The sequence below is a fragment of the Salvia miltiorrhiza genome, chromosome 1 (genome assembly GCF_028751815.1).
Source record: "Salvia miltiorrhiza cultivar Shanhuang (shh) chromosome 1, IMPLAD_Smil_shh, whole genome shotgun sequence".
Taxonomy (NCBI): domain Eukaryota; kingdom Viridiplantae; phylum Streptophyta; class Magnoliopsida; order Lamiales; family Lamiaceae; genus Salvia; species Salvia miltiorrhiza.
This window is the reverse complement of record NC_080387.1, coordinates 74,307,666-74,326,970: the sequence shown is the minus strand read 5'-3', so window position 1 is coordinate 74,326,970 and position 19,305 is coordinate 74,307,666. Positions and strand designations below refer to the sequence as shown.

General features: G+C 36.2%; 2 protein-coding genes across 3 annotated transcripts in view; both read right to left on the bottom strand.

Moving 5' to 3' along the window:
• Window positions 1-2,224: 2,224 nt before the first annotated feature.
• LOC131006124 (receptor-like protein 52) overlaps window positions 2,225-19,305 on the bottom strand; it is a 46,956-nt gene continuing 29,875 nt past the window's right edge. For both annotated transcript variants that reach the window (XM_057933278.1, XM_057933279.1), the window contains 3 exons: window positions 4,751-4,894; window positions 4,449-4,592; window positions 2,225-3,719 (listed from right to left, as the gene is read on the bottom strand). In XM_057933278.1, the coding sequence (XP_057789261.1) occupies window positions 2,506-3,719; window positions 4,449-4,592; window positions 4,751-4,894 (1,502 nt within the window). In that variant the 3' untranslated portion in view covers window positions 2,225-2,505. The remainder of the gene's footprint in view (window positions 3,720-4,448; window positions 4,593-4,750; window positions 4,895-19,305) is intronic.
• On the bottom strand, window positions 4,903-6,479 carry LOC131006137 (probable LRR receptor-like serine/threonine-protein kinase At3g47570). Its single transcript, XM_057933304.1, has 2 exons — window positions 5,461-6,479; window positions 4,903-5,273 (listed from the first exon to the last, which is right to left on the bottom strand). Exons 1-2 carry the CDS (start codon window positions 6,149-6,151, stop codon window positions 5,005-5,007), a joined length of 960 nt encoding a protein of 319 aa, XP_057789287.1. The 5' UTR covers window positions 6,152-6,479; the 3' UTR covers window positions 4,903-5,004.

Sequence of the window (19,305 nt, the reverse complement as noted above, 5' to 3'; positions counted from 1 at the left end):
TAAAATACACCGTTTTCACGATTTGTTTGATTTTTTTTGTCATGGATGTCAAATTTCTCTAGATCAATTTTGAGATGGACGCCTGAAATGCTAGAAATTTCCAATGAGCAATTGAATATGACAGATTAGTCCAATTTAAGAAAGTTTCTAGCATTTCAAGCGTCCATCTCAGTATTAATTTGGAAGAATTTGACACTAAACAATTAGACGAATTGTGAAAGTGATATATTTTATTTCAAAATTGAAAAGTTATAGAAAAAATTAGAATTCACTAAAAGTATAGACCGTGATTAAAAAACTTGAAGATGTGGTCACAAAGATTTTGGGGAAATAAGCAAATATTGCATTATACTATATATGGACATCTTAAATAAGCAGCTTCTAACTTATAGTCATGAATTATGCTGGTTTTGACACTATTTTTAATACAATTAATTCAGTTTGGTTATGCTCACTCCTAATCTTTATAGACTTTATTGTTGCCTAAAACTATTTGCGAACCAATATAGAAATGGAGGTGGGATTTGTGAAGAAATTTGTTGACTTGTCTTTTGATTTGAAAAAAAAAAATCTAATTTATCCAAATTAAAAGTAGCCCAAGACAAAAGATGTGGTTTTGGGTACAATCAGATGTACCGTACAATCGAATTGCACTCATACTTAGACCATGACCCGCACCTTAATCCGGAGAAACACAAAAAATGAGTCTAAGAATACTACTCCCTCCGTCCCAACGAAAGCGGTGCGCTTCTTTTCGGCAGGAGATTTAAAGAGAATAAGATTGTAGTGTAAAAGTATATAAAGGTGTGCCGGGCCATATTATTTGTAGTATAAAATTATTACCAAAAAGGGAGTACTACAAAGATTAAAATAAAAAATATACCCGACAAAGAAGGCCAAAGTCGGAAAATTATAAGAGCAAGCAAGGCCCACACAGGTAACCCATCTAAAGATAATCCCGGCATAAGCCCATCACAGTGGGCCCAGCAACGCTGCCCAGCGGCAACTGCGACCAAGTTGTAGTATTGATTTTGGTAACCAGAATTTAGGGGGAAATTGCAAAATTTACTGTATATTACATTTAATTAATTGTTGTGTATATTTCTCTTTTGAAATTACATAATTTATTGTACATTACATTTAATTAATTTTTCAGATATGATATTTAATTTAATTATTGAAAACTAAAAATGAAATAAAACTACAACATTCAACTATATAATAAAATTCAAATCTATACTGAATTCAAAGTAAACATGTTACAATTTATATGTACATAATTGGAGCGAGTATGAAGGTGGGAGATGAAGGTATTTATAGATAAAAATAAGAGTTTTTTTTTTTAATTTGAATTTGAAAATTTAAAAAAATAAAAAAGAAAAAAAAAACTATTTGCTTACAGTTGCTAATACAAGGCCTAGACCTTCTTCTTGGCGATTCTGGTTTCAGATGGGCTCGTGGTCAATGATTTCGAGCCCGAACCGTTGACCGCCGGTCCAGTTTCGAGCCGAACCGCCGATTCCGATTAGGTTGAACATCTCTGGATGATATATGCACATTTATATACACTAGCATTTGCATCTTGTGCAATCAAGAAACGCCTTTATACTTTTATATTTATATAAAATTAATAACAACTCAATTATTATATTTATAAATATAATAAAAAATTTATTTTAACTGAATATATTTGAGCCTAATATTGAAAAAAAAAATCACAGTAATAAAAATTAATATTATGAAAAGGAAAAATAAAGTTAAAAATAAAATAAAAATAAAAAAGATTGAAATTTTATTTATTAAAAAAAAGATGAAAGAGGACAGAGAATTTTTTAAATTTAATCTTTAAAAAAAATTACATTTTAAATCAAATATTTACATAAAATATATCAAATTATAGTTTTTATTGTGATCTTTAATTTTTTTATAACTACAAAATTAATTTCAAATTGAAATCTCGACTTTTTAATATAGTATAGATTATCAACATTGCCAGTAAAGACTTATTTTATTTGAATAAATCCAAAACTGTTTTAAAGCTACCTATTCACGTGATGACATTAATCTAAAAATTTAAAACTACCTAAAAAATCACAAAATTGTTTTAATATATCTAAAAAAATTACCTAAACGAGATGAAATTAAAACATAACATATTCGAACTGTTGTGGCAGAATAGGATTTAAAGAGCACAATCAAACAGAAAACTTAAAGAAAACACATATTTACGTGGTTCACCAATATGGCTACATCCACGAACAGAGAGGATGACATATTTTATTATGCGGCTAGGGTTACAGATTACAGATCTCAAGTATTTATAGTATTTATAGATCTCAGTGAGAGCCCCGTAGTTCTAAGCGGGAGATTCAAGACATAACAACACGAACAAACAACAATATTTCTTAAACTCTAAAGTTGAATCGAGCACAAACACACTAAAGTAGCCATTAAAAAAGGAGATAATTAAGAAAAAGAAAACACAATTCGAGCACAATCCTTCAATTAAGTTCTCCTGCGTGTTGGTGTTGGTGTAGCTCTGCTGCGTCTCTTCTTCTTATTATTATTATTATTATATCCAATGCCGAAAAAGAATTCCACTAACCATCTTGGCCTTCCATTTCTAATAATGATGTAACCAATTCCAATCCCAACTATGAATCCACTTCCATATCCCATCACTACACTTCTCCATCCAAATCCATCTATAAATCCATACTCATCATCTTCGCCATCTTCTTCTTCTGGCTGCATCCGATGTCCATTCTCCTTGTTGCATTTTCTCGTCATCGGAACTCCACACAGTCCCAAGTTTCCGACGTATGAATCATTCTCAAATGTGGAAAATTGAGTAGATTGTGGTATTTGTCCCACAAGATTATTCATTGAAAGGTTTAATGTCGAAAGAAATGTCAACCTTGTCAATTCACTTGGAATTTCTCCATCCAACTTGTTCACTGACAAGTCCAAAGATTCAAGTTCACTCATACTTCCAAGAGATGAAGGTATATTTCCTATGAGTTTATTGTGGGACAAATTCAAGTATTTGAGAATCTTAAGATTTCCAATGGAATTTGGAATACTCCCAGAAAATCTATTGGAGGATAAGTCGATTGTTGTAAAGGCTGACAACAATCTCTGTAATAATTGATCCAGACCTTTCAAGGTGAGCCTCATCTCCACATAAACTTTAAAGAAGGTGTCGTTAGTTGACAAGCTTGTTTCATTTACCTCTATCATTGCTCTGAAATTCTTGAAATATCCTTGAGGCAGAGAGCCCACAAATCTATTCTGAGATATATCTAAAACTTGCAAATTATGAAATGGAATATTGGTTTGTGAAGGAAGTGACATGTTACCATAAAACTTGTTAGACCTTAAGACCAACACTCGAAGCCAAGGGAGGCCATCCATCCAAAAGGGAAATTCGTCTTGTATTCTATTGTTTCCAACATCGAGGCCTCGTAGACTTCCGCAATTGATCAAGGATTTAGGTAATGGTCCTTGCAATTTGTTACCATTCAAATTGATGGATTCAAGACTACACCCCTTGCTAAATGTTGCTGGAATGAGACCACGAAACTGATTTTCATTTAAATGAAAGATGATCAAAGAGCTCACGTTTCCAAGGCATTGTGGAATTGTTCCTTCCAAATTGTTATTTGAGAGAAGAAGAGCACCAAGAGATGTCAAGTTACAGATGGAGGATGGTATTTGACCTGAAAATTAGTACGAGACCTTCAAATTTATTACTTGAAAGACAGAAGGACATGAATCAAATTTCTTTATATCTAAAAATGCACAAACATTTGGTTTAACATCTTACTTAACAATGATAAGGAACTATATTTTCAAAAAAAAAAAAAAAAAACAATTGTAAGGAACTAGGAGAAAGAGCGTACCTTGTATGCATAATTAATGTTATTTTATTCGATAAAATAAAAAATATAAATATAATATTTATTATATTTAATTTTTTAATTAACAATTTGGTCTATTTAGTCATACAATAATTTTTTTTAGAAAATCTATTAGTTTAGTACTTCTACTAATTACTCCCTCCGTCCCACTATAAGTGACTCAAAACTTTTGGACACGTGAATTAAGGAGAATAATTTATTTGATAGATATATTTATTTATAAGCCTTATCAACAACTATAGATATATATCACATAGTTTTAGTATAATATCTGATGAATTAATATATTTTTATAAATATACAATATGTAAAATAACTTTAAAATAAAACATATAATAAGTGTAAAATACAGACAATCCACACGTTGTGTGTTGTGTCCAAAGCTCTTTTTATATTAGTATAGATGTATTGCATTCTTTTTAAACATAGTATAATTAAAGAAGATCAAATGAAATAAGAGAAAAATAAATTAACTCGTAAGCTAGCTTGAGGAGCTAAACTTGTGGCTAGGTGAATAATAAATCATACCACTTAATCTATTATAGTCGAGGTATAAGTTCATAAGAGCTGTCATGTTCCCCACTTCTCTCGAGATTGATCCGCTAAGTTTGTTGGAACCCAAGTGCATGATCTGTAAACTATGAAGATTTCCAATCTCTTTCGGCATAGTACCTGGAGAATAATCCCACAAGACAATGTATGACCCCTACCAACTTCAAGACAACATACCTCTTAATTAAAGAAGATCAAATGAAATAAGAGAAAAAGAAATTAACTCGTAAGTTAGCTTGAGGAGCTAAACTTGTGGCTAGGTGAATAATAAATCATACCACTTAAACTATTATTGCCGAGGTATAAGTTCATAAGAGCGGTCATGTTCCCCACTTCTCTCGGGATTGATCCGCTAAGTTTGTTGGAACCCAAGTGCATGATCTGTAAACTATGAAGATTTCCAATCTCTTTCGGCATAGTACCTGGAGAATAATCCCACAAGACAATGTATGACCCCTACCAACTTCAAGACAACATACCACTTAATTAAAGAAGATCAAATGAAATAAGAGAAAAAGAATTAACTCGCAAGCTAGCTTGAGGAGCTAAACTTGTGGCTAGGTGATAATAAATCATCAAAGTCAAGTTCCATATTGTTAAGTATAACGATCATAACAATAATAAATAAAATACGCGATTCGATTGGTGGCAATGCCCCGCTAAGTGTGTTACTTGATAAGTCAATCATTGTCAAGGAAGACATGTTGAAAATGGTTGGTGGCAAAGTGCCTGACAACTTGTTCAAACTTAAGTCCAACACTCCTAAATTATCAAGGTGATGTATCTGTTGTGGAATAACTCCTACAAATATATATCCAAATCATCACAAAAAGTTAGTTTAATTCTAGATTGAAACGTATAGGGAAAATATTACTTTATCACCCAATATAAAGTTTAAATTTGACCCTCAAATGCAAAGCACATAAAGAATTAAATAATATGGCATTAAATGCATGATTTGATCTCATATATATAGGAATCAACTTACCAGTCAACTGATTTTCACCAAGGTACAACTCTTGAAGCTTCGTCAAGTTCCCAATTTCTGTCGGCACAAATCCAGTGAAATTGTTATTGTACAAAGAAAGATACTCAAGCTGTGAACATTGCCCCAAACTCGATGGTATTTCCCCATACAACTCGTTGTAAGACAAACGAAGCCTCTTGAGTCTATGCAGATTGTGTGTGCACATATCAAGAGGTAAACTACTAGACAAACTATTATTCCTTAGTTCCAAAACTTCTAGAAATGACATGTTGAAGATAGATGGGGGAATGGGGCCATGAAAGGAGTTCTCGTTCACGTCTAAAGAAACGAGAGAAGAAAGATTCCCAATTTCTGGTGGGAGGGTTCCCACAAGACCCATGGACGATATATTCAACTGAGTAACCCTATTGTAACGTGAATCACAAGTAACTCCGATCCAACTGCAAACACTGGCTTCGGTGCTCCAATTTTGGGTCAATATATTTTGAGGATCTAATGTGATTTGGGATTTTAAGGCGAGAAGGGTAGAACGATCGGTGTTGATATCGGTTTTGGCTGAGCTATAATCCATCAAATAATGGATTGGTAAGAGTAGTGCAAGGATGAGAAAATGGGGAGATTTTGGCATTTTTTGGCTTGATTTTGACAGTAGTAATTTTTTAGAATATTGAACTATGAAATCCATATACATGTATATATAGTGTGTGTGTGGATATGATAGGCAAATGGGAAGGATTAATGATGAAAGTAGGAAATGCAGAGTTTCCTTTTATTCAAAGCTAAAATAATATTTTTCCCATTGGAAAGACAAAGACGGAGAAAATAATTAATTGGAGTGTGAATGAGGAAAAGACGAAGAAAATAATTGTGGAACTATAAAGAGTGATTTTTGGAGGCAAAAGCAACTAAGACTATTTATATGGAAAGCTACTTTCTGTTCGATTTGGGAGATTGAGTCTAACCCAAATCTTAAAAAATGACCCTAAAATTCATATTAAAATAGCATTATAAGTTTTGGCCGTGATCAGAGGGCTACGTCAGTTGAATAAACAACAAAACCTGTTTGTTTATTTGAAGTGGTAGAATAACATGCAAAAGTAGAATATATTCTCTATTTTTATAATAGATTTGGGAGACTTTAAATCCCCCTTTTTGTGATCTTTGAATAAGATATAATAAAGGGTAATTCACACTTCGCAATCTAAAACCAAGCTCTACGCAATTGCCCCCTGAAAATAGAGCAATTGTTGCAATTTGAATTCGAGTCATTTTGAGTAATAATAATAATAATAATAATAATAATAATAATAATAATAATAATAAGCTCTTGGTAACGCGAGGAAGTGTATTCAAATTCAAATAATTTTATCAAAAACACCAGTAAATTCTTACATAAATTAATTTGTAAGAATTTTTCATACGGGTTGAACTCTAAAATTTCTACGTGCATCTTATGTTAATTCGGTTCTCAACCTTACTTTGTGTGTCGTAAAAGTATTATTGAAAATACATGTATATTGTGGGATCAATTCAGGAAGATCATGATAAACCATTCCTTGTGCTTGTAAAGAATAAACTCTTCGTCTTACAGATGCGAGTTCTTTATCCAATTTTATACTGAACGAAGTAAATGACAATATTCTATTATAAGCACGAATATCCCTTCTTAAACTAAAAGCTTCTTCTGATTGAGATGTAAATAATTCATCTAAATGTATCAATCAATAAAACAATTAGGTCACATATTTTAGACTAGTGTTTCATTATACTCACTGAATTAATAAATTTGCTATGCTATCGAAATAAAACATAATTAAATTGAACAAAGAAAGCATAACTAACAATCTACTAAATTGAAATGAGTTTTGGGCTTAGGGATATTTAATATGGGCTTCTATAATTGGGCTGAACACTTTCTTTTCATGGACTTTAAATAGTGAACTTGATTTTTGGCATAAATGGGCTCAAATCTACTTTTATATATTTAAGTATTGAAACATGCTTTATTAGTTAAAAAATTGAGGCAAAATGGAAAGTACCCCTTTTCAAAGACAAAAACAAAAATGTACCCACCCTTTACCAAACATATAAAATCTACCCATTCAAGACAATAATACCCCTATGCACATTCTGGTATATTGCTCGCCAACAAACAAACGAGCACGTCGAGTGCGTCGAGCAATATACACTTCAACCTTTGAACAAATGATTCTCTAAAATTCATTATAATCATTTATGTTTTTAAACAGTAAACAGGCCCAACATGCTTCCGTAAACACTTCAAAATAATTCTTAAATTAAACCAACATTATACCTTTGTCGACTGGTCTTCTTCAGGAGTCGGTCTTGTTGCGTTTTACGGCTCGTCTGCCTCCACGGCACGCACCAACCACACACTCGCAAGAGATGGTTGCAACCCTTCTCCTTCACTAAGTGCCGACTAAATAATATGTTGGAAAAATAAAGAAAATATTTTTACTCAACCCGGAATAGTTGGACAAAAACAAAGCGTTTATAGAGGATTTATATAAAATCTAATTTTATTTCATAAAATATCCCCCAAGGGAGGAGACAACTTGTTTTAGCTACTCATAGTAGCCAATACTTGTGTACATAAAAATAAAAGGAAACTAGACTAAAATTGAAAACTTTTAAAACAGAATTAAAAAATACAAAGATAATTTCTAGAGAGAAGATGTGTGTTGTGTGAAATGGGTGTGATTTTCTGATGCCCTTCTTCTCTCCAGCTCTTGTGTTTATATAGAGGTTTGAGCCCCTCTATAATTGCTTGGTTGGTGGCCTCGGATTCTTCCTTCGTGGCCAGCTTGCTTGATTGTGACATCCACCTTCTTTTGTTGGCCATTATTGCCAACACTTGTTAGTGGCCTCACATGGTGCTGGACCCCTTCTTTTATCTTCTTGTGATAATGCTGGTAGGGGCCGGCTGCTTTCTTCTCCACTTACTTTTGTCCTGAAGCTTTTGGTAAGTGGTCCTCCTGTTCTTCTACCCACTTTTGTCGTTTCTTTTGTGGGTGCGATCCTGGCTGTGAATCACATGATTCACAATGTTCTGTCGGCCACCTTACTTTTTTGGTGCCCGAGGTGTCCTTCCCTTTGGGGTCTGATGCTTGTCATGTTCATCAGACCGGAATCTTCTTTTATCCGGCTTTGGAAAGAATCCTTTGCCGAATTCTGGCTCCTTCTGCGATGAGCATTGATCGCAGATCCTATCGATCCAATGGCTTACATGAGCCATATTGCAGAATTTGCGACGAGTTTCTTTGCTCCCCGCTATCCTGTTACTCCAGATTGTTTGCCTCTTGTCTTCGAAAGACTTTTCAGCAAACTGAGTTGTGGTTCCTGTCATTGTGTTGACCAGGAACGTTCCCAGATCCGAACTTTGATTGAACTTGAACCTGGACTTCATTTTGTCCATCTCTGTGAGACAGACCCAAAGACCCCATGCTCGTCTCGTGGAGATTTGATCCTCCGGGATTGTTGAGACGATTGCGGCATTAAACCCAGGAACTTTGATTCGATTCAAAGCTCCTGTATCTGGCCTCCGAAGCTTGATGAAATGGAAGGCTTCGTAGACTCCCTTGCCAACTGGTTCTGGAGCTGCACTGAAGAAATACAGTTCCAGGACATCTCCCCTTTTGAGGGACTCGTTGTTCTCCCATGTGTCGAACACCGATTTCTGGATCCATTTGGGTAGACCCTTGATTTCGGTGAAGGCCGGAGAAGTGGTATAAACTGAAGCTAATGCCCCAAATTCATACCATTCCTTAACATCGTTTGGATTGGCTCCTGGAGTGAACCAAACCCTTGGATATTTTCCTGCAACATCAACCCGGCAATTTCCCGGATTAATGCCTCTTCTCGTAAGAAGTTTTTCCCACCTGTCTTGATAATTCTGCCAAGAAGGAGAAGGAATAAAAAGATTAGTATCAACCTTAACTTGGCCTGTCATGGGCCTAAGGCTGATCTCTCCCTCTTTTACCCCAGAGGTGGAGGGTTGACATGTTGCTTCAGGGATTGACTCCTTAACAACATCTTTTCCTCGAGCGTCCGGCTGTGAAGCCATTCTCTCAGGACTTGGGCTAGGGGTACTTGAATCCCCTGCTACAGGTAATCCGCCCTGTACGGAAAGCATTGCTTTAGCCCGATTTTCACGGACTGCGCGCAAGAGCGGCTTTTCGGTTGCTTCCTGAAGATTGAACATCTTCATGAAACAGACATCAATTTGGCTAGATACTTTGGCTTCGTCAGCCGCTTGTATCTTTCCTGCTTGTTTAGTATGCAGCACACATCTGTGCCACTCTTGTTGTAGCAGCTCTAGGCTTTCAAAGAGCTGCGCCTGTATTGCCTCGATGGCCTCCACTTCAGGGAGCTCCATCCCTTGTAAGGAAATCTGCAAGAACATTCTGGTCAGATTTCAAAACGACAATATCATAATCATAATATTGGCATTCTGCTTGCCATCTAATTAATCTAGCCCTTTCGGGTTTAGATTCAAACTTTTTTGTTAAGAAAGCTTTAACGTTAGTGTTATCAACTTTCAAAACGAATTTTTTAGCCAGTAAGAAAAGCGGCCATTTTTTAAAAGCCTTTCGCACTGCAAAGAATTCTTTCTCGTTGATGTGCCATCGCACAGCCTCGTCGTCGGAGAAAAGACCGCTACAGTATCTGCAAGGTTCTTCTCCATATGGGGTGATCTTTGTAAGCACTGCTGCCCACCAGAAATCACTAGCATCCGTGTAGAGGACCAAATCATCCTCGTCTTGTGGTATTGAAAGCTTTGGGAGATTTTTGCAAATCTCTTTCAACTTCTTCATACCCTCTCGATGTTCTTCCTTCCAGATGAATGGAACATCCTTCTTTAGTAATGGACTAAAGATTTTCCTGTACTCCGCAAGATTTTTGATGAACATTCCTGCAAAGTTAACAACTCCGAGAAAGCTTTGGAGCTGCTTCTTTTCCTTGAGATCTTCTGGAAAATTCTGGACCTTTTTCACAATGTGATCTTGTAGAATGATTCCAGATTCATCGATCTCGATTCCCAGAAACTCCATCTTCTGGGTGGCTATAACTGCCTTCTTTTCTGACAGCACTAGTCCTTCTTGTTGGCAAACATCGGCAAAGATCTCCAGATGCCTGACATGTTCATGAATGTTTTTTGATGCAATAAGGATGTCATCAATATAAACAAACATAAACGAAGCATAATCTTTAAATAGATTATCCATCTTTCTTTGGAATATCTGAGGCGCGTTGGCTAACCCCATTGGCATGACATTTCAGACATAATGTCCTTGTGGAGTTGAGAAGGCTGTGAACTTCTTACTCCCTTCATCCATGCGAATCTGGTAGAAACCTGATTTGCAGTCGAACTTTGAGAATACCTTTGCACTTCTGATGCAGTCGATAAGGTGTTCTCTACTTGGGATGAAATATCCGTCAAACTCAAGAATGTCATTAATCCCTTTATAATTAATGACCAATCTTGGTTTTCCTCGCTTGATCTCCCCATGATTTCTCACCAGAAATCCAGGACTGCTGTAGGGTGATCTTCCATCTTCGATAAGTTTTAAATCAAGGTGTTCCTTGATTATACTTCCCATATCCTGTTGATCTCGAGGGTTCATTAGGATAGGTTTGAACCTAACGAACTCATGCTCCTTTCCAGTTTTAACTTTCAAGGTTGCTCTGAGCTGGTTCTTGTCCCACCATGCCAAAGGATCCTCGTGGTAACACTTCTGAATCCTTCTTTTGACGTCGGCAATGGACACCTGTTCTTCTTCCTTGATATCTTTGTGTGATATCAGGGATACTTTGAGGATTTGAATTTCCTCCTCGGAGAGATCTGGGAATCCCTCAGTTCTGCATTTGAGCAAAACTTCTCCGAATCTCCGCTGATCCTTCATTTGTGGTCGTCGGAGTCTGCCATCATCACCACGCTTGCTGCGAAATTTGATTGGCATCGAGCGATGAAAAGCTCCGTGGAGCCTTTGCACAATGATCTTGTGGTCACAATTGGTTGTGAACACTAGCCTCCTGGCCTCATTGTCTTGTATGTACCTCTTGAAACTTTGCAGAAAATTATTTCCGAATAATATATCTGCTCCGGTATCGTGGAAATAAATTGGTGGAGTTTTGACTTTGTACCAAGGTGTCCGTCCTGCTCCGCCGATCAATATTTCCGTCTGTTTTACTCCTTTTGATAAGAGCAAAATCTTTTTGGAGAAATCCCTTCCTGCAATTCGAGGTAGATCTTCTTCCACTTCTGCTGGGAAGACTCCTCGTTTTGCTGTGCAGATTCCTGCTCCCGAATCCACATAAGCAGCAAAATATTCTGCTTTGTATTTCTCGTATAACATCCCCACTGAGATGTATATCGAGAATGGGCTGGTCATTGGATCATCACTCTTTGGCGTCCAATGGTGATCTCCATTCCTCCTGATTTCCATGACCATGGTTTGTATTTGTCAAGGAAATCTCGTCCTAAGATTAGGACGTCTGCTTCTTGTCCGGCTTGGCCTTCGGTTTGGATTTCAAAACCTCCAACCACCAGAGTTCCGATGTATCGGTTGTCTCCTGGATTCGCCAAGTAATACAACGAACTGCAAGGAAACTGGTTTTCCTTGTTGGTTGTATCGATTCTTGTGGAAACCTGTCTCCATCCTTCGGGACATTTGAGCTTAACCCTTATGTCCGGAACTGGTGTTTCCTGGATCGCCTTTCTCTCATATGAATGAGAGAAACTTCTTGTAATAGGCCCTGAAGTTAGCCTATTTCCTTGAAATGATAGCCTTGGTTCCCCCAGTCTGAGACTCTGGGTATGGCTAAGTATCGGCTTGTCTCCAACATCGATGTCGATTTCCCCAATCTGAGGAGTTCCTACTCGGTTTGGATTGACCGCCTTGGCAACTTCTTTGAATATTTCTGGAATTTCAATAAATTTCTTTCCCAGAAATAATTCCGTGTGATGGGAATTTGATAAGGCATACGAGACTTGATAAGTCAGTGAGTATGGCCTATTTCCATCCGTCATTAGCTCCTTCTTCTTGTAGTCCTGATAGAGTGTCAGGGCCCGGCTGAAGGATGAATCTTGCAGATTATAAGAGATCTGTGGGTAGAATTCTGTTATAATCCTCTTGGCATAGAGATTGCCTGAAAAAGCTCCAAGAACTGAAGCTCTAGTATCTCTGATTCTTTTGTCGCAAAGTGCGACATCAATTGGTTGGTCTGTCCCTGGGGTAAGGGATGATTTGATCACCAACTGAATGGCTCCAATATGAATCCATTTTATCGTGCAAGCGACTTCTGGCTTCATTTTCTGGAGGTCCTTCATAATATCCTCGGACGGAACCAGCTGGATTTCCACCTGATTACTTGTAATCTCGATTGGAAGCGCCGTTTCTTGGTTTGTAACACCAAAATAGACATGATGCTTCCTTTTCGATGGTATCAAGCTATTAAGAACTCGATTCATTCTTCCATTAGAGAATCCTTGATAGGTTTGTACTTCTCCAATTTCCTTGTTGAGTTTCTTCACGAGTTTATTCACCACCTCTTCTTGTGGAATCAGAAAATGGCTTGTGAATCCATTCTGATCCTCCTTCTGGGTGTGGTGGATCTCGTGCTCTTCTTTAGTCTGACTCGTACCCGGTTGATCCATCGGACATCTCCGAATTTTCAGAACTAAAGATCTCTTCTTGCTCATATATACTCTCATCAGAGGATATATCTTCAAACTGATACACGGGTATCAATTTCTGGTAGAAGATTGCGTCTTCGATATCCGGTGTGGATTCGAATCTTCTCATCTCCTTTTTCTCGTTGTCTGGGCAGTTGGTTGAAATATGCCCCTTTGCTCCGCATGTCCAGCAGTTGCAATCCTTGAAACTTTCATTTGCTTTGGCTTGAGTACGCCTGAAAGTTTTCCTCGCCGGGATTCTCTTTTGATTCGAGAATCGGTTTCTTGATGGTCCGCTCCGTTGGCCTGACTTGTAGGAGCGTGCCTTCTGTCTGGTCCACATAGTTCTTGGCTTCCAAGAACTCCTTCTGGACTTTCTTTCATAGGGTTGGTACCTATGTTTCTTTCTACTCCTTCTTTGATATAGCAGTTCAGCACCAATCTCTGTCGGAAGATCAATGTTGTCGCACATCAATGGAGATTTCTTGTTGAGTTTTCTCAATCTTTTGAGATTCCTCAGGTCCGCCGCCTTATGGCACCATTCGGACAGCTTCTTGTGAACATAAGACATCCTTCTTGATGCACTATCAAGAGGATATTCTCCTGGTGACACGTACTCGTTGATGAGCATCTCCCTCCATGGACTCGGAAACTTTGTGAAAAAGAGGTCCTTGGCGATTGTATCATCAACTACCCCCATATGAACATATAGGGTATAAAGACGTAGAAATTCATCAAGAGCTTTGGGCTCCAGCACCACTAATCTTAGATTGTAGAGTGCCTGATGATATTTCTTGCGTTTCTCCTCTGCAGCTCCTTCGAAAAAACCCATTCCCAAAAAATGGATTTTTATCTGTTTAGTAGCCTCCTTAATGATTTCATAAGGTTTAGTGCTAGTAAACAGCTCTTCCCTTGCTGAGATCTCGATTTTATCCCAGTATTGTTTTGCCATTCCTGCAAGACTTGCTTCGAAGATTTTGGCAAACTCCTTCTTATCGTACTCAATTGTGGTGACTACGATATTTAATGATGAAGCCCATTCGTCGATCAGATCCTCCCAATCTTTAAATCTGGCTTCGTCAAGGTTGAGAATCAATCCATATGGATGGATTGGTTCAAGTGTGGCCTTTCCTACAGGAGTATCCCGCATCTGTGGCCTGCGTCTTTTGGTTCGTTGGTAATGGCTGGCATCATCTGAAGCCCCACCCCTTTTTGACGAACTTTCTTCTTGAAGCTCGGTTTTGGGAACCTCATCTCCATGGTTCATCTTTAGATCAACCATGTTGAGGTTAGCAAAAGATTCTGCTAACTCCTGTAGATCTTCCAATCCGATTCTGTCCAGGCTATTCATAATATTTGCCTTTCATGATTCGGATTATATCCTTTGGCTGCAACTCCTTGGGTGCTGCCTCAAATATAGGGGAATTTGTTGGGTCGTTGGTCCATTGCTTCCGAATTTTTCCGGAACATGGTTTTCGCCTTTCGATTTCCTCCATTCTTTTCTGGATATCACGCAAGAGGATGAGTATTTCCTCTTGTTTGAGTGATATTCTGCTCAGCTCCATCGGTAGATCGTATAGCTTGACGCCATAATATTCCACCGTCTTTTGGATCTCCCGCAAATTGACATTGTCGGAAGAGCTTGGCTCGATCTTTTGGTAGCCTGGAAAGGCTACTCCCGCCTTGTCTTTTGGTTCCATCAATCGTGTGACTGATGGGCCTCCTCCATGTTTTGTTCAATAGTCGCCCTGGCTGTGGCCATTATCATCAGTTGCCGATGATAGCCCTGGATACTCGCAATAATATTGCGAATAAGCTCGATATCTCCTCCTCGTCTCAGGTTGGTGATGAGGACTCGATTGTTCCATCTTAGGTCACTAAGAAAGTGACCGATTTCTATCTCCAAATTTTGGAGAGAGTTCCTGTAGTGTACACATCTCGGACACTCGTCCGGATCCATAAACTTTTAATGGAGTCTCCTCCCACATGGGTTAATAATAAAATAAACTAAAAATTATATAAATCCTCTATAAAAACCCGCTCTGATACCATTTTAAACAAGGATCTTTTAACTGTTTATTTACTTGAAAGTACGTGGCATTGTCTCACAGTCCAGACCCAGATTACCAGGTAATCTATCGGGCACGAGGAAAGTTTCCAGCCGATATACCATTCAAGCCCCAATTTTAATGCATATAATGAATTAAAGAGAATTCTTGGAAATAGCAAAACAAAGGGTGGAAATAGCTAAAGGGCAAAGTTGTCCAAAGTGGGTACATTTTGTATGTTTTAAAATAGGTGGGTACATTTTAGGTTTTATCTATGAAAAAGGGTATTTTCAACCATTAACCCTAAAAAATTTGAGCTAAGTTCCACAAGAAGAAAGTATACATATTTTAGTATTTTATTTATTTATTAGGCTCATGACATTGGGTTAGTGCTATAGAACAATTCTTAAAATTATTTAAATTATCTTAAAAAAAAGCTTGATTACATCTATTATCTGAATTTATCTGACTAGGTACGGCGTGACTAGAACGTAACTGTTGATGTGAATTACTCAAGTTATTAATCAAGTACAAAATTTTCAGTGTGAGATTTTATTTTAATACATGTTGTGGTCATTTTAATATTATGTGTTTACCGTATACGAGTTAAATTATATATCGTTAGGGGCCCGTTGAATGGGTCCAGGCTGGAAAGGTCTTTGGTATGCCACAATACGATTTAAATGTAAAAGTTAAGGTTGCAACCATAATAGCCAGGGGCCCGTTGAATAGGTCCAGGACGGAAAGGTCCTTGGTATGCCACCGTGCGAGTAAATGTTATAAATGTTAATATCGTATGTGTTATCGTTTTATTAACTTGGACAATTATTGCATGATATCCCACACTGAGTATACTGTGCATGCTCATCCCATACTTTACAAATATTTCAGGTAATTGAAGTTGGAGATGCAGTGGAGGGTCGAATGGCATCTCAAGTCATATTTTGAAAAATGTTGCCCCTTTGAATTTAATGCAATATCTCATATTTTGTTTAGAATAAGTTTTGCATGCATTTTAAACTATTTTCATATCATATTCGATTTATCAAGTTAAGTTATAATATTATTATATTATGTTTATGTCATGGCTTGATGCTTTTAAATTCAAGGTTTATTTGCGTATTTTATTTGATAGTTTATCTATTTTGAAATTGGTTTTAAGTGAGCAAAATTAATTTCTAAAAAAATGAGCAAAATTATTTACTTTATGATTTTCCGCATTAAAAGTTCTTCAAATTTGTATTTACAAAGCCTGTACGACGTTGTTTTCATTTTTGATCCACAGTGACGACACCCTGGCATTATTATGTCACCTCAGCTTTAAATTCATCGAAAAAAGTCACCGTGGACGTGGGAGAAGTTTGAAAAAATCAAAGGAAGGTTTTTTTTTTTCTTTTTCAAATTAAAAGGTTGTGGAAAAAACCAAAATTTGTCGAAAATTTGTGTATTTGCCTTCCCAGAAGCAAAGTTCCTATCCTCAATTCCATCTCTGAAACTTGTTGACCTATCCAAAGATGAAGCAGAATAACCCCTTTGCCTATTTTGGATTCGTTTCCCTCAAGATTTTGATAGCTTCGTTACCAGCTAATAACAACAAAAAAAAGAGCATGTATGCGCTGACTAATTACACAAAACAGAGTCCCATCAAACACATTGCTACACAAAAATGCAAAATGCAATCTTCTTCTTCAGTGATAAACAAAAAATTAAGTAATTTCAATAATGATTAGCCCAATTAAGTTACCAAAAGCCATATAACAAAGAAAAGAGACCAATCAAACACATTAATAATAAATGAAAAACAATTTTTACAGTAACAATAAAGATGCAAGAGGTGACGACGGAGAGAGGTGGTTATGACAACGATGGAGAAGGTGGCGTCGACGATAGAGAAAAAGGGCTGCAGAGGGATGTGGCGTGGCAACAAAAGATTAGCAATAGTTTTTCACGCAATTAATTTGTTGTAAAGTATATATTACTCGTCAATTAATCATTTCACACATAAATTATTTAAAAAAAAATTCCTATAATTTTTTTTTTTTATTAAGTTCCAAAGGAAAAAAAAGAAAAGAAAAAAGGAGCGTTTACTTATGAATTCTTTATACAAAAAAATTGTTTACACATACAACCAAATCTTGACCAACATAAAACCAATATATATAATGGAAAAAATAAACATAAAATACGATCATGTTCCAACCAAAAATCTTTCGTCAGAATCTAATGTTTGATGCTTGTTCCAAAATGAAGTGGATAGAGAAACCATTAGGGATGATATAATAGACACAAATAAACCCTCTAAAATTATTTTTATGATTTTCCATATCTATAACTATAAACAAAGTCTGACGTGTCACGGCAATTAATATGCATGTGAACATTAATTACTATCATTGACTAATTAAAGCATCATTACATTCTTTATGATTTTCTTCATAATTCGCCGTCATTTATTTTCAGAGGAAATAATATGGTCGATTATAATTTACAACCAAATCTATCGATCTCTTTTTTTATGTTAGTGGCTAATTAACTTTTATCTTTAAAAGTTTTAAAAGGCCATTTTATAGTTCATATATATATATATAGGAGGAGGTTCTAATAAAAACCTATGTTAAAATGAGAATTAGGAACCTAATCTTGACCTTTTAAATATTAGATTTAATGGTTAGGATTTAGTCAACAAAAGAAATTGTGCATCTATTATATTTTACTGTGCACTTAAAAAATATGCAATTTCTGCAATTGAAACCAACAATGCAAAATACTCAAGCAAATCGAAATTGTGCATCTATGCAATTGAAACTGTGCATCTATGCAATCGAAACTGTGCATCTGTAGTTTAATCTCAGCCCTCTATTTTATTTAAATCAATGGATTTAAATTGGTTCCTAGTTTTCATCTTAAGAGGGGTTTTTATATATATTAACCCTACCCTATATATAGGGGGCCGCTCCAATGAGACCCCCTAATTTTAATGAGATCTAGGGTACGATCTGGTGCGTTTATTTTATCAATCCTATGGCTGATATTGTATCTGGAGAGTGATTTTTTTTCTCATGGTTCGAATCCTAGAGGGAGCAGAATATTTTAAATTTTGTTATTCATCAGTATATACTACATTGTTCATCGGTATATACGGCTCTGTTCATCAGTATATATGTCTTATTCATTACGAATTTTTTAAATTTTATTTTTCATCAGTATATACATCTTGTTCATTAGATATACGTTTTGTTCATTAGTATTATATGTCTTATTCATTGTACTCATGTTACACGAAATATAGGGGGTCTCACTGGAGCGCGCCCCTATATATATATATATATATATTTCAAGTTAATTATGAGATTTCATGTATGTTGACACACACTATATTGATTTGTCATCAATTTTCAGGATGAGGAATGAGGATATATAACAAAGTCGGAAAGGTGAGATTTCATGTTCTCCATCTTCGTGTTTATAACTTTACTCGTTTTATTATTCGGTTTATGGAGGATGCGACTGCATAAACACTTTTATGCTATCAGAAGATTAGTAATCACTCCAAAAATCTGTAAATTTTGCAGGATGTGAACTAGAAGGGCAGAGGCAGGTGGTAGAAGTGATTTTGTCTTGATCTATTTCATCATCTGTAATATGTTTGAACATCCTAGATTCCTGGTTATTTTGGGTATTCGTAAAGTGTTGATCGAACTTTATTATTATTATTATTAAAGAAATTGAAAGACGGTACGTATGATGGTGGACTCGAACCCGGTAATTAGGATTCATAGAGTCAATCATGTCATACTTAGAGGGTGTTTGACTAAGCTTATTTTAAAGATATTAATTATAAGCTCTTGGAGCTTATAAATTGTTAGAGTGTTTTGATAATTGAGCTTATAAGTTAGAAAGAGCTAGAACTTTTAGTTAGAGAAAGAAAAATTTTATTAGAGAGAGAATCAAAAAGAGATGAAATTATAATGATATATAATGAAAATAAAAAATTATAGTTATTTTTGTAAAATGAGTGCTGCTTATAAAGAAATGAGCTCTTAGAGCTTATAAATTATTTTAAAAAGCTTATAACCTCATCCAAGAGCTTGGCTTGGTGGC